Source organism: Pleurodeles waltl, chromosome 8, assembly GCF_031143425.1.
Source record: "Pleurodeles waltl isolate 20211129_DDA chromosome 8, aPleWal1.hap1.20221129, whole genome shotgun sequence".
NCBI classification, from domain to species: domain Eukaryota; kingdom Metazoa; phylum Chordata; class Amphibia; order Caudata; family Salamandridae; genus Pleurodeles; species Pleurodeles waltl.
The window spans coordinates 1,432,692,638-1,432,712,756 of NC_090447.1; the positions used below are offsets into that span (position 1 = coordinate 1,432,692,638).

Here is a 20,119-nt window from a genome sequence, read left to right on the forward strand (position 1 = left end):
GAATAGGGATGTGCCCCCCCTCCCCTCAGAGAGATGGCACAAAGAGGGTGTAGCCACCCTCAAGGACAGTAGCCATTGGCTACTGCCCTCCCAGACCTAAACACACCCCAAAAATCAGTATTTAGGGGCTCCCCAGAACCTAGGAAACTAGATTCCTGCAACTTGAAGACGAAGAAGGACTGCTGACCTGAAGCCCTGCAGAGAAGACGGAGACACCAACTGCTTTGGCCCAGCCCTACCGGCCTGTCTCCCCACTTTGAGAAAAACTGCAACAGCGACGCGTGCCCCAGGGTCCAGTGACCTCTGAAGCCTCAGAGGACTACCCTGCATCTAAAAGGACCAAGAACTCCTGAGGACAGCGGCCCTGTTCCAAAGAAACTGCAACTTTGCAACAAAGAAGCAACTTTTAAAGACCACACATTTCCCACGTGAGACTTTCCACTCTGCACCCGACGCCCCCGGCTCGACCTGAGGAAACCCAACACTACAGGGAGGACTCCCCGGCGACTGCGAGCCCTTGAGGAGCCACAGTTGACCCCCCTGAGCCTCCACAGCGACGCCTGCAGAGGGAATCCAGAGGCTCCCCCTGACTGCGACTGCCTGCTTCAAAGAACCAGACGCCTGGTAAACACACTGCACCCGCAGCCCCCCAGGACCTGAAGGATCTGACCCCCAGATGGCCCTCTCCCTAGCCCAGGTGGTGGCTACCCAGAGGAGTCCCCCCGCCTTGCCTGCATCGCTGAAGAGACCACAGGGTCTCCCATTGAAACCTATTGCGAACCAGACGCCTGTTTGCACTCTGCACCCGGCCGTCCCTGTGCCGCTGAGGGTGTACTTTCTGTGCTGACTTGCCACTATCTTACCTCTAAGGGGAACCCTCGGACTCTGTGCATGCTATTTCTTACTTTGAAATAGTACATACAGAGCCAACTTCCTACAGTCGTCATCCAGGAGGTGACTGTGTTCCAGGTTGATGGTGAGTTGCTGGTTGGTGGCTTTTTAAACAACTTTGTCCCCAGGAAATGGGAGAAGGGAGATGGGACATAAGCTTACTGGTCTACTTCCCACACTTTGCACATAAAAAAATAGGCAAAGTTGTAGTACATTCCAAAATCCTTAATGTAGGTTGTGGTCACAAAATGTGCCCAGAAACTTGACACCCTGCATATTCATAAATAGAAAAATACCTAGTATCACTGCATCTAAAGCAAGGTGCTGAAATTTGAGTTTATTGTATGCAATAAGCTTGATAGGTAAAGTCTGAAAGCACACGTATAAAGTATTAGTTTGAAAAATACAATCCTCATGATATTCCCACACACTGTACACACTCTTAGTGTCTACACAGCTTCCCTTTTATTTAAACAACAGTTTGGTCAGTTGAGAGACTACATCCGTATAAACGTCTGATTGCCCAGGGCCACTTCCTCTTGCTGCACATACATGATATTAATTAGGTGTACTTTTAGCTCCTCCGGAAACCTAGGCCACACTTTACGCCACATAGCAGGAACAGTCACATAGAAAGAAACTATTTAATGAGTCACAAAATTCACACAATCCAAAAAATCTGCAATATTTGTGCGTGCAAGCGGGAAGAGTGGGGTACTGGGCTCACGTCATCAGAAAGGGCAGTAAGGCTGCATACTAACCTTCCATAATTACAATTTGGAGATGTAAATGCATCATTGCACAAAGGCAACAGTTCCAGCCTTTAAGTCTGACACAGTGTCTATACATGCATGGGTATGCACAGTAGTTATGTACCAGGTATCAACAGTAATAGCGGCATTGTGTAGGTACTTCCACCAATACAAGTATGACATTGCACAAAGTCATGTGATGGTTTCATAACCACATCCATAGTCACCATTGAGGGAACTATACTGAAACTGAGAAGCTCTACTGTATTTCTGAGACCTCCAGCTTCAATGGAGCTTGTGCTAAACTCAGAACTGCACCCTCCACAAATGAGAAGAGGCAGTTTATCACATTTCTTGAAGACAGTAGACTCATCAATATTTACTGTACGATGAACAACACCTTGGAGATCATTAACGTTTTCAATAAAACTATCAGGCCCATTCATGACAAGATCAGTGCCAGGCAGAAGGATACTGTAGTTTCTAGTTGATCAAGCAATGCAATTCCCTTTTCAACAAGAAAATGGCTCACCTGGACTCCCAGTTCTATAAATGGGTAGCTTCCACTGTTTGGAAAGGCTGCATTTTGTACCTTCATGCTTGATGTCTGATAAAATACCAATTTTTTACAGTTCTATTGGAGCCCTGAAATTGACTATTATCTTAGGCATTGAAACTACTGTAGGTTTTAGGACTAAGAACTAAACCGCTAGAGCATCCCTGTCTAGTGCCTTATTATTGGCCAGGCTGGGCGTAGTTTGCTGCCTCTTCTCAATCTGACTTGAGCATCAACATATGGAAGGTTAACCCAAGCAATAAACCAGTCACATGGCCCAAATCTTTGCTGTTTCTTGTAAGATCCACCTATCTGCACTATAAAGGCTTGAGGCTTGCAGGTTAGCTATAACACAAAGTCTATTAATAAAAGAAGACTCCTTCTAAAGTTAACAACTGTTTTACACTAGGGCAGCAAGTCGAGACTCGTCTTCCACACAAGTATGTGTGCAATCTTAGCCAGCCAATATTTGACTAAAGATGTAGATGTCTGTATTTGTCACACAAAAACTGTTGCTAGGACCTGCAGTCTTGCGGTTTCTCTCCAGGATTGCACTGAACATTCAGGCAGTTGGCATGAGTTACAGTTGGTACAAATTCCAGAGCTTCCAGAGTACCATTACATTTGCCTCTATAAAAGTGGTTGGCAAAAAGCTGCAGTCTTTTGCCTCACTATACACGTCTAGTAGCGTAAGCTACAAAGAGAATACAGAGTACAAAACAACAGTACCAACAACCCTAGTTAACACAACCATGAGGTGCAACAGATGTAGAAAATATAGAAATACAATGTTTTTTTCATGCTGCACGGAGTACATTCCAGTACCATTACGTTATTTGAAAGGAAGTCTGTCTATTACACCATAGAACATTGATAGGGTGCACTGGGCACTCCCAGTTTTAGATTTTACATCCATCTACATGTCTTCCATCATTCTGAAATAATTTAGCCCTAACAATGGAGGGCAAAAACATACTTACTCTCTTTAACGCGAATCCATTACATGGCTGCAGCAATGCATGTGGGGTGTTTTTTTAACACGTTATTCAATCTTTAAATGTGTATTTATTTTTATGCATCTCTGCTCTGTAACCTGAATACAAGGACATATTGGCACCATGGAGGATCAGTTCCCCTCATTTCCTAGTTGCTGCAAGTAGTCCTGCTTTGTTATGTCATCCATCGTCGAATGATCATCCGTGGATGAACAACAGTGGCCAGGGTGCCCATTAAGGTGTCCGTCAATAATTGGTGGAAAAGTGGTCTCTAAAACAGCCTTAATTTGATGAGTCTTCCTCTTACTCAGGACAATCAAGTAAGTATATGTTGTTTCTTTGTGGCTTCTCTTCAAGATCTGCTAACTAGGCCTTGTGATGCTTTAAGAGGTGGTCATCGAACAAAGGGGACACTTCTGTCTTCAACATCAAACACCATTCTGAATGTAAGACTTCCAGGTTCCAGTTTCCAATTCTGACAAGAGGAGCTTGCAGTCAAGGACTCCAACTTTGTAGCTCAGAACTCTTTCATAGACAAGGTCTCTCAGTATCTGCATATCTTCTCTCCTCACAGTGACTGCCAGCAAATCATTTTTTCGTGAATATTCCAGTTGTCTTCTATGGAGCCTTTTTCTTGAGTCCAGTTGCAGCTAGGGGTTACCAGGTTCATTAAATAAAAATGTGAGCACTCTACATTTACTGTCATATGGCTAAACCTAGAGATGGATCCAAATCTGATCATCAAGCACACCCTTTAACACTTCTCCTTCAAGGTAACTAGACAGAGTAGGCTAAGGCTTACTCAGGGAAGGAGCATGAGCTAGGGAGAAATAACTCTTAAGCATATAATATCAATTAATAAAGCACTGTACAGTCCGTTTTTAGTTAAAAACTGAAAGTACTTTCAGTCTAGCACACAATGAAATGCTGCATATAGAACCGAGAAGGCAAATTTCTACACCCTTACAAATGGGGGATACCCGAGGCAAGGAGTCAGCAGACACCAACTTTAGGCTGCTCCTAGAAAATAAGGCAATGGTTTGCAAAATCAGTGTAAAACCATTGCATTGACCTAGGGGAGCCTGTGGGGCACCATCTCTAACTCCCTCCAAAGACTTGTAGATACAAAAACGATGGCGGCAAGGTACGATTTCCACTGCCGTAACTTTGTAGCGGGCTCAGTGCCTGTTATTGCAGTCCCTGCAAAGAACTGTTGCACACTATATCATGATGTTGGGTGCAGTGGTGTGAACACAGATTGCAGAGAGAGATGTTGATTTTGCCCTGGCTCCGCCAACTAAGATATTAGTTATTGCCTGCAACTTCAGTTCTCCAGTGTGAGTATCATTCATATACTCACAAGCTTGAACCATTCCACTTTGTCAGGCCGGGGTCTCTGATAATCTTAAATAGCAGTAAGCAGTGTTAAAATGGCCATGAGTCTCATCACCCGTATTTCGATTAGTAGCACAGCCATCTCATTGGACCCTCCACGGTCTGCCTAAGGAGAAAAAGAGCTGTTCTTATGAACTGATGTCCTTTTATAACCTAACACATCTGTGTACATCTGAAGAGTGCAATGATCCCTGTTGACGTTGTTTAACTTCGGAAGAATAATGTAGGAAGTTGGCTCTCTATGTACTATTTCAAAGTAAGAAATAGCATGCACAGAATCCAAGGGTTCCCCTTAGAGGTAAGATAGTGGCAAAAAGAGATCATACTAATGCTCTATTTTGTGGTAGTGTGGTTGAGCAGTAGGCTTATCAGAGGGTAGTGTAAAGCATTTGTTGTACACACAGACAGGCAATAAATGAGGAACACACACTCAAAGACAATTCCAGGCCAATAGGTTTTTGTATAGAAAAATATATTTTTTTAGTTTATTTTAAGAACCACAGGTTCAAGATTTACAAGTAATACTTCAAATGAAAGGTATTTCACTTAGGAACTTAAGAAACTTTGAATTAGCAAAATAGCATATACAGTTTTCACACAAATGGCAATAAGCTATTTTAAAACTAGACAGTGCAATTTTCAACAGTTCCTGGGGGAGGTAAGTGTTTGTTAGTTTTGCAGGTAAGTAAACCACCTACAGGGTTCAAAGTTGGGTCCAAAGTAGCCCACAGTTGGGGGTTCAGAGCAACCCCAAAGTTACCACACCAGCAGCTCAGGGCCGGTCAGGTGCAGTGATCAAAGTGGTGCCCAAAACGCATAGGCTTCAATGGAGAAGGGGGTGCCCCGGTTCCAGTCTGCCAGCAGATAAGTACACGCGTCTTTGGAGGGCATACCAGGGTGGTTTTCTAGGGCACTGGGGGGGACAAGTCAGCACAAAAAATACACCCTCAGCGGCACGGGGCGGCCGGGTGCAGAGTGCAAACAGGCGTCGGGTTTGCAATGGAGTTCAATGAGAGACCCAGGGGTCTCTTCAGCGAAGCAGGCAGGCAAGGGGGGGGGGGGGGGGGGGGCTCCTTGGGGTAGCCACCACCTGGGCAAGGGAGAGGGCCACCTGGGGGTCGCTTCTCCACTGGAGGTCGGATCCTTCAGGTCCTGGGGGCTGCGGGTGCAGTGTCTTTACCAGGCACTGGGTTCTTAGAAGCAGGCAGTCACTGTCAGGGGGAGCCTCTGGATTCCCTCTGCAGGCGTCGCTGGGGGGAGGAGGGGGGGGGGGGTCAACTCTGGCTACTCACAGGGTCGCAGTCGCCGGGGAGTCCTCCCTGTAGTGTTTTTTCTCTGCAGGTCGAGCCGGGGGCGTCGGGTGCAGAGTGCAAAGTCTCACGCTTCCGGCGTGAAACGTGCAGTCCTTTAAAAGTTGTTTCTTTGTTGCAAAGATGTTTCTTCTTTGGAGCAGAGCCGCTGTCCTCAGGAGTTCCTGGTCCTTTTAGATGCAGGGTAGTTCTCTGAGGCTTCCGAGGTCACTGGACCCTGTGGAACGCGTCGCTGTTGCAGTTTTTCTTGAAGTGGGGTAGACAGGCCGGTAGAGCTGGGGCCAAAGCAGTTGGTGTCTCCGTCTTCTCTGCAGGGCTTTCAGGTCAGCAGTCCTTTGTCTTAAGTTGCAGGAATCTATCTTGCTAGGTTCTAGGAGCCCCTAAATACTCAATTTAGGGGTGTGTTTAGGTCTGGGGGGATAGTAGCCAATGGCTACTAGCCCTGAGGGTGGCTACACCCTCTTTGTGCCTCCTCCCTGAGGGGAGGGGGGCACATCCCTAATCCTATTGGGGGAATCCTCCATCTGCAAGATGGAGGATTTCTAAAAGTCAGAGTCACCCCAGCTCAGGACACCTTAGGGGCTGTCCTGACAGGCCAGTGACTCCTCTTTGTTTTTCTCATGATCTCCTCCGGCCTTGACGCCAAAAGTGGGGCCGTGGCCGGAGGGGGCAAGCAACTCCACTAGCTGTAGTGCCCTGGAGTGCTGTAACAAAGGGGGTGAGCCTTTGAGGCTCACCGCCAGGTGTTACAGTTCCTGCAGGGGGAGGTGAGAAGCACCTCCACCCAGTACATGCTTTGTTACTAGCCACAGAGTGACAAAGGCACTCTCCCCATGTGGCCAGCAACATGTCTGGTGTGTGGCAGGCTGGTAAAACTAGTCAGCCCACACTGGAAGTCGGGTATGGTTTCAGGAGGCATCTCTAAGATGCCCTCTGGAGTGTATTTCACAATAAAATGTACACTGGCATCAGTGTGCATTTATTGTGCTGAGAAGTTTTATACCAAACTTCCCAGTTTTCAGTGTAGCCATTATGGTGCTGTGGAGTTCGTGCATGACAGACTCCCAGACCATATACTCGTATGGCTACCCTGCACTTACAATGTCTAAGGTTTTGCTTGGACACTATAGGGGCATAGTGCTCATGCACCTATGCCCTCACCTATGGTATAGTGCACCCTGCCTTAGGGCTGTAAGGCCTGTTAGAGGGGTGACTTATCTATGCCATAGGCAGTGTGAGGTTGGCATGGCACCCTGAGGGGAGTGCCATGTCGACATAGTCATTTTCTCCCCACCAGCACACACAAGCTAGCAAGCAGTGTGTCTGTGCTGAGTGAGGGCTCCCCAGGGTGGCATAAGACATGCTGCAGCCCTTAGAGACCTTCCCTGGCATCAGGGCCCTTGGTACCAGGGGTACCAGTTACCAGGGACTTACCTGGATGCCAGAGTGTGCCAATTGTGGAAACAAAGGTACAGGTTAGGGAAAGAACACTGGTGCTGCTGGGGCCTGGTTAGCAGGCCTCAGCACACTTTCAAATCGTAACTTGGCATCAGCAAAGGCAAAAAGTCAGGGGGTAACCATGCCAAGGAGGGATTTCCTTACAAATAAGCTTTATATGACAGGTTTATTCAAATAAAACTCTGTAGGGATTTTTGGTATGAATTTTGGTTCACATGATGACTTTGGCGCTTGTGAATCAGCGAAAGGTTCTTTGACAGCGAATGCCTGCATCTCACCTACCCTCTGTGCTGAGGTAAGCACTAGGAGACGTGCAGTCCTCCGAAGGGATGAACTTATGGTGTGCCTTGTGGATCGGCTCAAAGGGTTGTAGCATCAGGTGACCCATAATGAGGTTAATTTCCCATGACAATGAAGGGTGCCATAGAGGTGGAAATGCAATAAATCGTCCTTTCATAAGCTGTTTTAAGATTCTTTGACAGGACAGAATGGATGAGGTGCCTTCTGTTCATCTAAATCTCGATACGGCCACTACATAGTCTAGCCCTGATAAGTATTTCAGACCAACAAGTATGGGAGTATTTGGTGAGGCTGCATGTAGTGGATGAAAACCTTTCTTTTGCAGCAGACACAAAAATGCTTCCACTTAGCATTAGAAGTCCTTGTGGATATGGTGCTTTTGTTTGTGCCATGTTTCTACATTCTGTCAACAAATCCAAGCAACCATGGTCATAGTGGTCAGGGAGCATGCGGTCTAGCAACTTGGGCTCATGGTGGAGTATAACTTTGTGGTGTCTAGAAACTGTGGTTTCAGGGATATCACTGGATGTACAGAGAGTTGCACAAGTTTGCGATCCCAATGTGGCATGGCACTACACAGCAATAAGAATCTGGTTACAGTATCCACCTTCATCTTTCCTCAGAACCCTAGGGACCAGGGGAAACTGAGGAAAGCACAAGTGCAATGAGGTCTAATCTAAACAGCATTGCCTATATTACTGGTCCAAACTTTGCTGCAGTAGCACCAGCATTTTCTATTGTTCCAGGTAGCGAGCTGGTATTTTTTATTGTTCTGTGTGGTAAATATTTCCAACGTGGGCTGATCCCAATTTTAGAAAATGCAGTTGACTTATTGCTGGTGGAGTTTCTAGTAATGGCTATCTGCCAGTTGTCCATGAGCATTTGCCTGATCATTGTGGCACACTGGTAGACGTCCATGGCAAGGTAGACTTTGTGAACAATGGTGCAATCCCGTAATAGTTGTGCCTTTTCCACAAGAGGTCGGGACTGTGTTCCCCCCCCCTGCTTGGCTATGTAAAACACTGACATGTTGTATGTCCTGATGAGGGCCGCTTGACCTGCTAGTTTTGGGAGGAACAGTTCCCACAAGTGAGCTCCCTAGCCATCCACTGATATATCTGTTGTCAGCACTATGACTGATTATGGTGGGAAAGAGACTTGCCTTGAGATCCGTAAGGAATCTCCGGCACAACAGTACTTGTTTCAGTCGTCTTGTGAATGGGTCATCACAGGATCTGTCAACTTGTTTCCTTTGAGCATCCAGTTCTTTTTGGGTGGGTCTCATTTGGAGTCTGAAAAAGGGTAAAGGCCCATTCAGGATGACATCAGACCTAGCAGAGATTTATGTCAGACTGTGACTGATTGCTTGGTAGATAGATTATTTGCCATTGCTTGCAGCTTTACCACTCTTTCCAGCGACTGGAAAGCATTTCCCATGTGCACCTGGTATGGTGCCAAGAACTGAGTCTTCATGCGGCTCCTAAGAAGACTTCTAGGTGTTCAGAGTAAAAACAAACTTGTGAAAAGCTGATGAAGACACCCACAGAGAATTCCCTGTTGTAGCTCCCACTTAAATGAAGAGGATGTTCCTTCCCGAGGGATTAGACAACATACTTACCAAGCAAGGTCCTTCAAACGAGATGTCCAGAATTTCTGCCTTAGACTTACAGGCAGAAGGCTGTTGATCACAGTCAATCCTGCCTTCTTAAAACAGCCACTCCAGCCAACTGGTGAACATTTGTGCTGGAAACATCTATAGACTGATCAATGATGGAAAATGAAGTTGTTGCGCTCTCTGTGATAACTGCTCTAGCCAGGACTGTCTTATTCTCTGTTATGAGGTCAGTTAGGGGAGAGATATCATGCCACATCTGGAGATGAGAACGGTCTTGAATTGGTTAAGTGTCTGCTGCCTTGATTGATATAGCCGTCATGAAATCAACTATACAGCCCAAATTATCATTGTTCCTATCTATGTCAGTTGGTGCAGAGGAAGGTGTGATTGGGTTCTCTTTCCTGCACTGAGCCACAGATACTATGTCAGACTCTGGCTTTGGATGGCCCAAGAGGCAGGCCAGAGCTTTGTCTGGAGCCCTGTACTCAGCCAATCGAGGCACCACTGCTGATACTGTTGCTCTCATTTGCGTCAATTTTAGAAATTGTGACCAGACAATTTCTAGTGTACATATGGACTTAATTGCTTTAAGTGGCTGTTCTTTGAAGTTATATAGAAAGCACTGTTGCTTCACAGAGGACATTGGACAACTGATTTTTTTTTAGCCACTCGCTTCATCAGCAAACTGTAATGGGCTATGTAGTCTGGAAGTGAACCTGGCTAGACGAGCAAGTTGTCACCTTCCACAGGTGTGACGTAATCATTTCACTTCTCCACACCTTCATCACTAGGTAATTTGCTCTCTTCCTACATATACGAAGAGGGAATCAGAAGAACCCTTGCCTCACTTATCCTTAGAGGATGGCAGGACTAGATTTGGTGAGACTATTTTAACAGTGGTCCGGCAAAGAGGGTGGAGGCTGTGAGGGAGGGGGTCCTGGTTGTGGATATGGTAGCAAAGGTGGTGGCAGAGAAGGGGCAGAGGGGGTGAGCAAGAGCTCCCTGACAGGCTGCTGCAGAAGTAGTCTTTGGAAAGTGTTGCAATTTGACAAAAATGCCACAGGTACCTGCAACATCTCAGGCTCTGCACAGTCTAGAGAAAGGTACAGAGTTTCTTCTGGGACGCAGCAGACAACTAACTGCGTAGGACATTAAACATCCTGGTTGTTTGATTCATCCTCCAATGTGCTGTCACATGAATTGGCAAAAAAGTGACTGGCATAGAAAAAACTAAAACGAGCGTCGAGAATTAGGTTAACAATGGTGTTGTCACTGATGAGATGGATGTCGATGACAGTAGTCTCAATGTCCAATGTGTCGCCATCGGTTTTCTGGTCGTCAACAGTATCTTCATGGACATCAAGTTCAGTGCCATAGATGATAATGGAAACAGATTTTTCAGATGCTGACGATGCTGGCAGTCACGGACAGAAGCAGGAATTCAGTCAGGATGTCTCTAGAGAGCTGGATTTGTGCGTACATTTTGCACAGGCTGAGGTCCATCATGTCTGGAGCGCTCTTCTGAGGAAACTCCACTCTTTTTGTGTGAGTGGAGTTAACTGAGGCGCTTTAGCACGCAAGTTCTGCACAGCCTTTGAGGAAGTGCTCGGAGGAACATTTTACATTGAATCATTTCCAAAAGGAGGGGGCATCCACTTCAAGGAGGGTATTTTTTCTTTTCCAATACATAGAGGCCCACCTTCCTATCTCTATACTTTAGGGTTTTTGAAAGACAGATTCCACAGATTTCACTAGCATGCTGGATAAAGGCAATTAATACAATGCTCATGTGGGTCATCAGTGTAGTTTTTCTTCTGACCACTCGGGGACCCTAGAAAGAGGAAATTTAATCCAAAAACAAAAAAAACCTTGCAGCACTCTGAGAGCTAGGTAGGTTGATTCAGTCCCAGGGAAGGCCAGAAAAAGTGACTGAATAAGGTCTCTGAGAGACTATAGAAGAGCTCTTCTAGGGGGCTCCCTCACACATGACAAGCAGTGGACATCTGACCTATCGTGGCCTTAAGATGGAGTGGGTAAGCGAGCTGACATTACCTGCTCATTTGCTGAAGTGCAGGTTGCTTCAAATGAGGTTGATGTGCTACTAAACAAACATGGTTTTAACACTATTTATTGCTATTTAACAATTCCAGGGATTCATAGCCTGACGACGGAGAATGATTCCAGCACGTGAATATAGGAAAGGTCCAATGATGGAGAACACTGTTATAGGCCTTGCCCTGTGGTATGGCACATCTCTAAACCAGGAAACAAAGTGCTGCACAGCAAGGCAAATGCTTCCTTGGTTCAATGCTATTGGAGGAGCATGGAGTATATCTGCAGAACTTTGTCCACCGAAACAAGAGTCCACACTGGGTGAAAGCAGTGACAAAATCAGGGGTCAATAGGGCACCTCTAAATGTCGTTATGATTTCTCTTAGTTCCAAGCTGTCTTAGGTACTGCTTTTCTTGGTATCCTGTAGTCTTTCTTTTGACCAGCCACTTTCCACAGCTCTCTGCTAACAGGTATGGGAGAGATTAAAGTGGTTACTTTAGAGCACTTTGATTTTTAGGTTAATCACAGAAGGTCCTGGGAGTGAGTTGCCTAATTTCAGAGCTCACTACAGGGGCCAGGGTCACACAGATCACCACTAGCACACAGTTCATCCTGCACCACTAACAAAACACCTTTTTTTTTTTTTCTTTTTTTTTTTTTAAAGCAGCCATCACTTCCTTTAAGGTAACTCCTTCAAAGGAGGATTAAGTGCTTCCAACTTCCAGTTTCCAAACCTCACAAGGAGAGCTGAAAAACAAGCACCCTACCCCCCCTCCCCCCCCCCTCCCCCCTTCCCCCTCCCCCACAAAACTCTGAAGTTTGGAAATCTTTCACTGCCTCTGCTGGTATGTAGCACAAGCACTGGTTGATGTGAGTTCCTGGCACACTAACTACTTTTCCAGACACAGATGTGGACCTCAGACTCCATCTCTGTTTCTGGTCAAGTATAGTTTCAGGGGAGTGGATCTCTTTCACACAGGCTGTTTAATTCACATTTTTTTTAGTCTGCAGATGAGGCGGGATGGAGGGGTGGGAGTTGGGTGTTCCCATCAAAGCATGTAAAAAAATGGTCTAGGAGAAAATGGGTTTGGAGCTGCCCTTTGGGGGAGCAACAAAACAAATGAACCAGGAAAGGGATATGGGTTAAACCTTGACTTCAAATGGGGTTTTTGTTCTCGATTCTCTGGTGATACAAGCCTGGCTCATTTGAAAAAGCTCAGGAATGCTTCCCGGTTTTCCACCATTTCATATCCCTGTATGGGAGGTTCACCCTCATCATCAACCATAATTCTAAAAGAGTCTCTAATGTAAATCCAATTTGCTAACACACACACAAAGTGTGTCTTCCATATTCTATAGAGGCTGATCAAAGCACTTGATATTTCTACTACAATCAGTTGCTACAACCACTACAAGTTCACCCCTAGAACAAAAATATGATAGCCACTCACATAAAGAAGAGTACAACTAGCATGTGCCTCTCCAACCCACTGAGCTCAGCTATTGGTAGCATACCATTTTATAGAGGTGTTCAATTAATAGGCGTGAATGTAGCGTGCTGAGGTGAAAAGTCAAATTATAAAAGACATACTGCAAGGAAAAATCGGTTACATTCTCAATGATGAAATGCAAGGAGACATTTCCTTTCCAACACTAACATACATTTTTCAGTTTTCAATTCTAAGGGCATTCCTGATCCTGTGCTGCAGAAAGTATGTCCTGCTAAGTCAACCATTGTTATAGACAACATCTTGGTCACATAAGAGAATCACTGAGCCAAACTGACATTTTGTGATATGTTTTCTTGGAAAAATTGTAGTTTCCTCTAATGGAGCCAAACCCCACGACAATATTGTGGGGAATTGCCATTGAGTTACTGGTAGTCCAAAAATCAATAGAAACACAAAAAAGCAACATTCTAAAGGTGAAAAACTGGTTTTTATTAGCAGGCAGAACACAAACATAAGATTCAATTGTTTCTATTTTCTCCTAGGCACTATAGGTTCTAGAACACCTGTCCGCCTCAAGGCCATGAACTATCATTTGTCCGAGAAGGTTTGTGTAATAGTCTGTGCTCCAAGACAACAAAATGGCTTTCAGTCCTTGCATAGACTAGGGTAAGAAGGTAGTAACAATCCTCAATCAACACCTTTGAGTGCACTATCAGTGTAACGGTCTTCACAGCTTATTTCTGATCACTGAAAATTAATAAAAAGGTACACTTTCAGTCATATTGCATGAAAGTCTGGTTCACTCGGGGACAAAAAAGACATTTTCAAAACCTGGCAGAGGATCTCGAACCCAACAGCTCACCCTTCTCAGACAAGACTGCCCAAAAGTTATTCCTGACCAAGGGACTCTCGTTCAGCTGACTGTGCAATTATTTGAGAAAGACAGTCTACAGTCCACTGAGATGCCCATGGCTTCTGACCCACTGTATGCCAAGCTGTTGCAGGCAGAAAGGCCATCTAAGAAGCTTAGTCTTTTTAGCCTATCAGTACTTGGGTGGCTTATGGCTGTTGTTGTCCCAAAACACCCTAATGCCCACACAATGGCATTCCTTGATAAAAGCCAAGTGCTGCTCTCTTGACAACAGACTGCAGCTGATGAGGACTGCAAGATGTACTCTATCCTTGTCAATGAACAGAGTGATGCCTGTTTTTGAGCTGAGTGATGTTTTTACTACCATCTCAGAAGAACTCTTTGCTCTATGAATTTAGGATTAAAGTCTGCATTGTTCAGCAAAAGACCTTCAGCAAAAGGGCCTGCTAAGTGCCAGCATATCTTCTAACATCCAGCTAGCATTCTTGGATTGTTCCTTGGGAGCAGGATTATAAAGAGGGCAATCATACCCCATGCTTTCCAGAAGTTGACTCTTCCCACCAGTCACCGGGCCCCTGAGACAGACCACAGATCCCTGACCAACCTAATAGGCATGAGGCTGCTTGGCTGGTCAGTCTGGCTATCTGTAACACACAACTCTCTGAAGTGTTCCACGTGCTCCTCCCAAAACTGCCTGCTTATTAAGTAGGCCACATAAGTGACCTCTATACTGATTAGCCTCTGGAATGTGACTGGTGGGTTCCTTATGCCAAAGGAGCATTGCCTTGAACTACTGTAGTCCCTCTGGTGTGGGGAAAACAATCTTCCCTTTGCTTCCAGGGGCCTGACCAACTTGCCAAGGGTCAGATCAAAAATATGCACACAACAGAAGCTACCTCTCTAACCACACCAGACAACCTAGAGTAAACTACTTTGGATGGTACCAGTTGGTAAGTAATTATATCACCCCAAAGGTCTCAGATTCCTGCAGTAGAAGTGGTACACATTTTCCAGGTACCATAAATATATTAATATGTTGTCTACTTAACTGAAAACACATGATGCCTTACTGAGCTTGATTCAACTATTTTGTCCTGTTTACTTAATGCAAATAATACACCGTAAGCAGGTGGTCACTTGTTGCTATAGACAAGCCTACTCAGTATCAGAGATAGAAACAAATAGAGAATTAACAACTAACAGCTATGAACCTTGGAAGCTAAATTATCTTTTACCCATGCTGGTTATCCTAAAGGTAGGAACTTAAACTTAAAAAAAAACTAAAAAAAGTTAATGTGAAGCACAGACCATATTCTTTGGATGTACTTTTTGAATATACTCAATCAAAAGGATGATTTAGGTAGGAAATCTGATTCATCATCTCTGATACATTAAAAAACATCTTATGCATGGAAAGCCAGTGCACGTTGCCTTCAGGCTGCCTGAAAATGAATCAAATGTTTTTAGCCCTTAAAAGAAGCATTGCAACTGGGTTCTGAATAAACTTTAGGCTCTTGAGTGTCTGTGGCAGACCTGCATAGACTTAACAACAAAGTCAGAGGTGTGAACGGTTGAAGGCATTCAGTGCAACACATTTTTGAGTACGCTTCAAAAAGGCAAAGACCCATTTCAAAATCTGAAGGTGTTAAAAACAGACCTGGGACATCACAGCAATTTTTGCAATCAAAGAGCTCAGAATCCACCAGAACCCCCACATTTCACACTATTTCAGAGGACACAGGGCATGGTCCCAATGGTAAGGGCCAGAGATGCAGATTTTTGCTAAGCAGCATTTCTGTTTTGGATGAATTTAGTTTTAGGCAGTTTGCCTTCATCCATCCTCTCACCAAATCTAGGGGAGACAATGTGAAATACCAAAAAGGCCTCCAAGTTCAACAATTTTCACAACATATGCATACATGTTTGAATGACTCCTCACGCGAATAGGCTCAATATACATAATTGCAGGCACCTGGGTGTTTAATACATTATTGGTTTTCATTCTGCAATGTTAGCAGATTTACTCTGTTTTCTCCTGAGTTGCCAGTTGAACAATCTAATCTTACCATTTCTACCCATCTTTGTGCAACGCTTGGCGACACTGAGAATGTGCAATGCATGCCCTTTGTTCGGGAATATAAGGTTGGACAAAATGAGGCAACAAGCTCAGACCCTTTTAATGGCTCAGAAAGCTAAGCATAAAGCTTTAAATTGTATTTTTTTTGTATTTTATTTTTTTAAATAGGAAGCCAATGGAGTTTGACCAGAGAAGCAGATACAGAAAGGTATTTAGGCAGCCTCAATAAAAGGGGAGCTGGGACATTTTTGACAATCTGCAATCTTCTTAATGAGGGCTGAGGGATACCCAAATATAATAAATTTCCATAGTCAAGGCGAGATGTTACTGAAGCCTGGATTATAGGTCTTTGGGTGGAGTTTGGCAAGAACTCCAGGACCTTTCTATGGATCCTAAAATGCCAAAACAGACTGAAGCCAGTTTCCTCACTGAGTCTCAAAAGACAACTTGGCATCCAGCCAGATTTGGAGATTGATGGCTGTTTTAGGCTGAGGCAGGGGTCCAAAGCTGTCTGGACAACACTCGAGCCCAGCAGTCTGAGTTGTTTCCTACTATAATGCTTTAGTTTTTCCATTGTTACAATGTAACACAAGTTAGGCATCTACTCTGCACCTTTTGCAAAGCATGGCAATAGCTGTGCTGTTTTTGAAAGCTGTTATTGAGCCATGGGGATGACTAACTTGGAATTGTCTGCATTTAAGACCAAAGTCAGACCAAAAAAAGACTGAACAGTGTCTGCTAAAGGATGAACGTGAGGGTCAGACTAAAGAGTTGCCAATTATGCATCTCCTGTGGTGCCCACACCCAACTTTCTCCACACTTAATGCAGATGAATAGCTTCCCCAGTTTGTCTCATGAATATGTTTGAGTTATTCACAGTTTATTCAGGATTTTTCCAGCAGTCTTCATACCAGCTTCTGAGCTTCTTTGACACCTATACAGCTGTGCTGCCAAATCTGCATCTTTCAGTTAAAGGTATGCTCTGATGCTTCCACCTACGTCATCCAAGTATGAAGTAGGGTGGGACATAACTTATCCGTTCATAACACTTCTTCATTTGAGTAAGGAAGAAAGACATTCTTTCACATGAAAACAAAAGCAGGACCAATTGCTATTTTGTTGTCACTAATGGCCTAACATGAATATTAGTAACACCCATACATGAAGTTGAAACATTCAAGAGACTATTGTGCGCAAAATTAATATATCACCCAACCAGAACCATTATGAAACTTACCAACACTAAAAGACGAGCATAGCATTTGAACCCCAGGTCTTGGTCTTTCAGTGAACTTCAAAGGTCTAGTGCTGCAAGAACGAAAAAGAGAAGATATCATTTACAAAGTGATGACCTTTGACCAATCCAATTACATTCAAGAGCATTTTCTTTTGTAAATGTTATATAGAGACGTTGTACAATTCAAAGATCATTTATCATAATAACCTTCAAGAAAAAGGAAACTACCCTCCCTACTCCAACAGATTACAAGATGTCTGCTTTGCTCATGCAGACTCAGAAAATATTTTGATGACATTCGAGGTGGTCAGATTGTATCCACAGCTATCACGAGTTTCAGTCACACTACTGAATGTCACTGTTAAAGGAGTTCCTTAATCGAACAATCATAATGCCCTCAATTTAGGGGGACATGTCAGTTCTCCCCATTCTTCTGCCATGCTCAGGAGCACCAGCTGCCAGATCACAAATGGGCATGTAAGCCAATCTGTGATTGCCAACATGGATTCCTATGCCAAACGGTATTGTAAGCAACAGAAAGGAATGTGCCCACATTGGTGAGGGAGTTGCACGTCCCACAGACAACATTTTGGTGTCCTTAGTCCAGCCCAGAGGAGAAATTGATGGGGCTCATTGTGATACTGAAAGGGACATATGCATGTGGAAGGTAACATCACAGATGTTGTGTCCATTTTGGGCAGTATTTCCATCCAAAAATTGTACCCTTTTGGCAGAGTGAACCAATTTTAGCCCTGTACTGCAGTGGTTCAGAGATGTAGTCAGGCCGATGTGTTTACTCATGCTGTTAGGTACCTTCGTTATGGAGTGAACTACAATTGCATAAGTGACAAATGCATGCATGATATGGAGGCTGAGATGGGGGATGTAGGAAGTTGGCTCTGTATATACTATCTCAAAGTGAGAGATAGTGTGCACAGAGTCCAAGGGTTCCCCTTCGAGGTAAGATAGTGGAAAAATTAAATAATTCTAATGCTCTATTTTGTGGTAGTGTGGTCGAGCAGTAGGCTTACAAGAGGGTAATGTTAAGCATTTGTTGTACACACACACAGACAATAAATGAGGAACACACACTCAGACTTAACTCCAGGCCAATAGTTTTTGAATAGAAAAATATATTTTCTTAATTTGTTTTAGAACCACAAGATTCAAGATTTGAAGTAAATAAATAAAATGCAAGGTACTCCACACAGGTAAGTAAGGAACTTTGAATTAGAGCAGTAACGTACACAGTTTTAGTTAAAAAGGCAATAAGCTATTTTAAAAGTGGACACAGTGGAAAAATCAACAATTCCTGGGGGAGGTAAGTAAGGAATGGTTTCTTACCTGTAACTCCAGTTCTCTCGTAGGGGTATTTCCATGATAGTCATAAGCATTGAATAGTTCCGCGCGCCTGCGAGGACCCCGGAGCACTGATGTGAAGTATATTCTTAAGTGCAAACACCAGCCGTTTAAAGAAAAGGTCTGTCAAAAAACACTTAAGAATAACATTGTGCAGCCTATGTGAACAGCTACACAGGCCAAATTGTTGAAAAGAAAATCAATAGTAGTGTAAATTCATGTTCAAACACCTATTTATTCTAGAAATGTAATAACAAATACATTCTCATACTTTATTTACACCTCTGATGAGAATAAAACAATGCAGGGCAGTGTAGCCCATAGGCTGCCATTATACAGAATGTAAATAGAGCTGTGCCTTTAAGAAAAGTAAAGTCTTCCTGTTTCCCATCATGCACAGCAAAAGGCAGTTGCCTCAGTTCTTTTTTGGAGGCTATTACCTGACATGAAGAAAAAAACAAAACATTTGTTGGAGTACCAACCTCCATAATATTCATGTTCTATGTCAACTCCACCGGGGAGGAGGGAGGGTTGCTTATGACTATCATGGAAATACCCCTACGAGAGAACTGGAGTTACAGGTAAGAAACCATTCCTTCTCTCGTAGGGGATTTCCATGTATAGTCATAAGCATTGAATAGAGTAGCAAGCCCATCCCCATAACCGCGGTGGAGTCGATATAAGAATACTGAGAAAAACATGAATCATGCAAACAAATTCTTGAGCAAAGCCTGTCCAACCTGAGCATCTGCCCTAGCGTCTGTATCAAGGCAGTAATGCTTAGTAAAGGTATGGACCGACCTCCAAGTGGCAGCCTTGCATATTTCTGCCAAAGGGACATTTCTCATCAAGGCTACAGTAGCTGCTTTCCCTCTGGTCGAGTGGGCTTTTGGTCTACCACCAAGGGATTTGTTTGCTAACTGATAACATAACATTATACATGAAACAATCCACCTGGATAAAGATTGTTTAGATGTGCCCAAACCTGTTCTGATTGGGCCATAGTTAATAAAAAGCTGTTGTGATTTTCGTAAGCTTTTTGTCCTGTCCAAGTAAAATTTCAATACTCTCTTTACATCCAGAGAGTGCAGAGTTCTCTCAGCAGGAGTAGCTGGATTCTGAAAGAAAGTCGGTAATGAAATTGTTTGGTTCACATGGAAGTCGGAGACTACCTTAGGTAGAAATTTTGGATGAGTTCTCATTACCACTTTTGCAGAATGAAAAACCGTGTAGGGTTCCTGAGCGCAAAGGGCCTGGATTTCGCTGACCCTACGCGCTGAAGTGATTGCCACCAGAAAAGCAGCTTTCCATTTGAGATGCTGCAGCGATGCCTTGTGTATCGGCTCGAATGGCGGCAGCATCAGACGTGATAAGACAACGTTCAGTTCCCATGGAGGAGAAGGCTTTCTAATGGGAGGAAAAACCTTTTTTAAACCTTCTAGGAAATCCTTAATAATCGGAATCCGAAAAAAGGAAGTTTGTGAAGGACTCTTTCTGTATGCTGTTATCGCCGCCAAGTGAACTTTTATTGACGACAGTTGTAAGCCCGATTTTGCCAAACTTAACAAGTATGGTAAGATAGATTGTTCTCCACAAGAAACCGGGTCAATGTTGTTGTGTAAACACCAAATGCAGAATCTCTTCCACTTGCTTGCATAGGCTGATCGTGTGGAAGGGCGTTTTGCTTCCCTCAGAATTTCCATACAGTCCTGAGGTAAGTTCAAATGTCCATATTGCACTAGCTCAGGAGCCATGCTGCCAAACTCAACGATGAGGGGTTGGGATGAGATATCTGCCCT

The 20,119-nt window shown here is 44.2% G+C and overlaps 1 protein-coding gene across 1 annotated transcript in view; it reads right to left on the minus strand.

The window, feature by feature from the left end:
• Positions 1–20,119, minus strand: part of BRWD1 (bromodomain and WD repeat domain containing 1) — a 1,722,898-nt gene that overhangs the window by 1,412,358 nt on the left and 290,421 nt on the right. Inside the window, exon 10 of the mRNA XM_069202575.1 lies at positions 16,962–17,032. Coding sequence (XP_069058676.1) covers positions 16,962–17,032 — 71 coding nt within the window. The remainder of the gene's footprint in view (positions 1–16,961; positions 17,033–20,119) is intronic.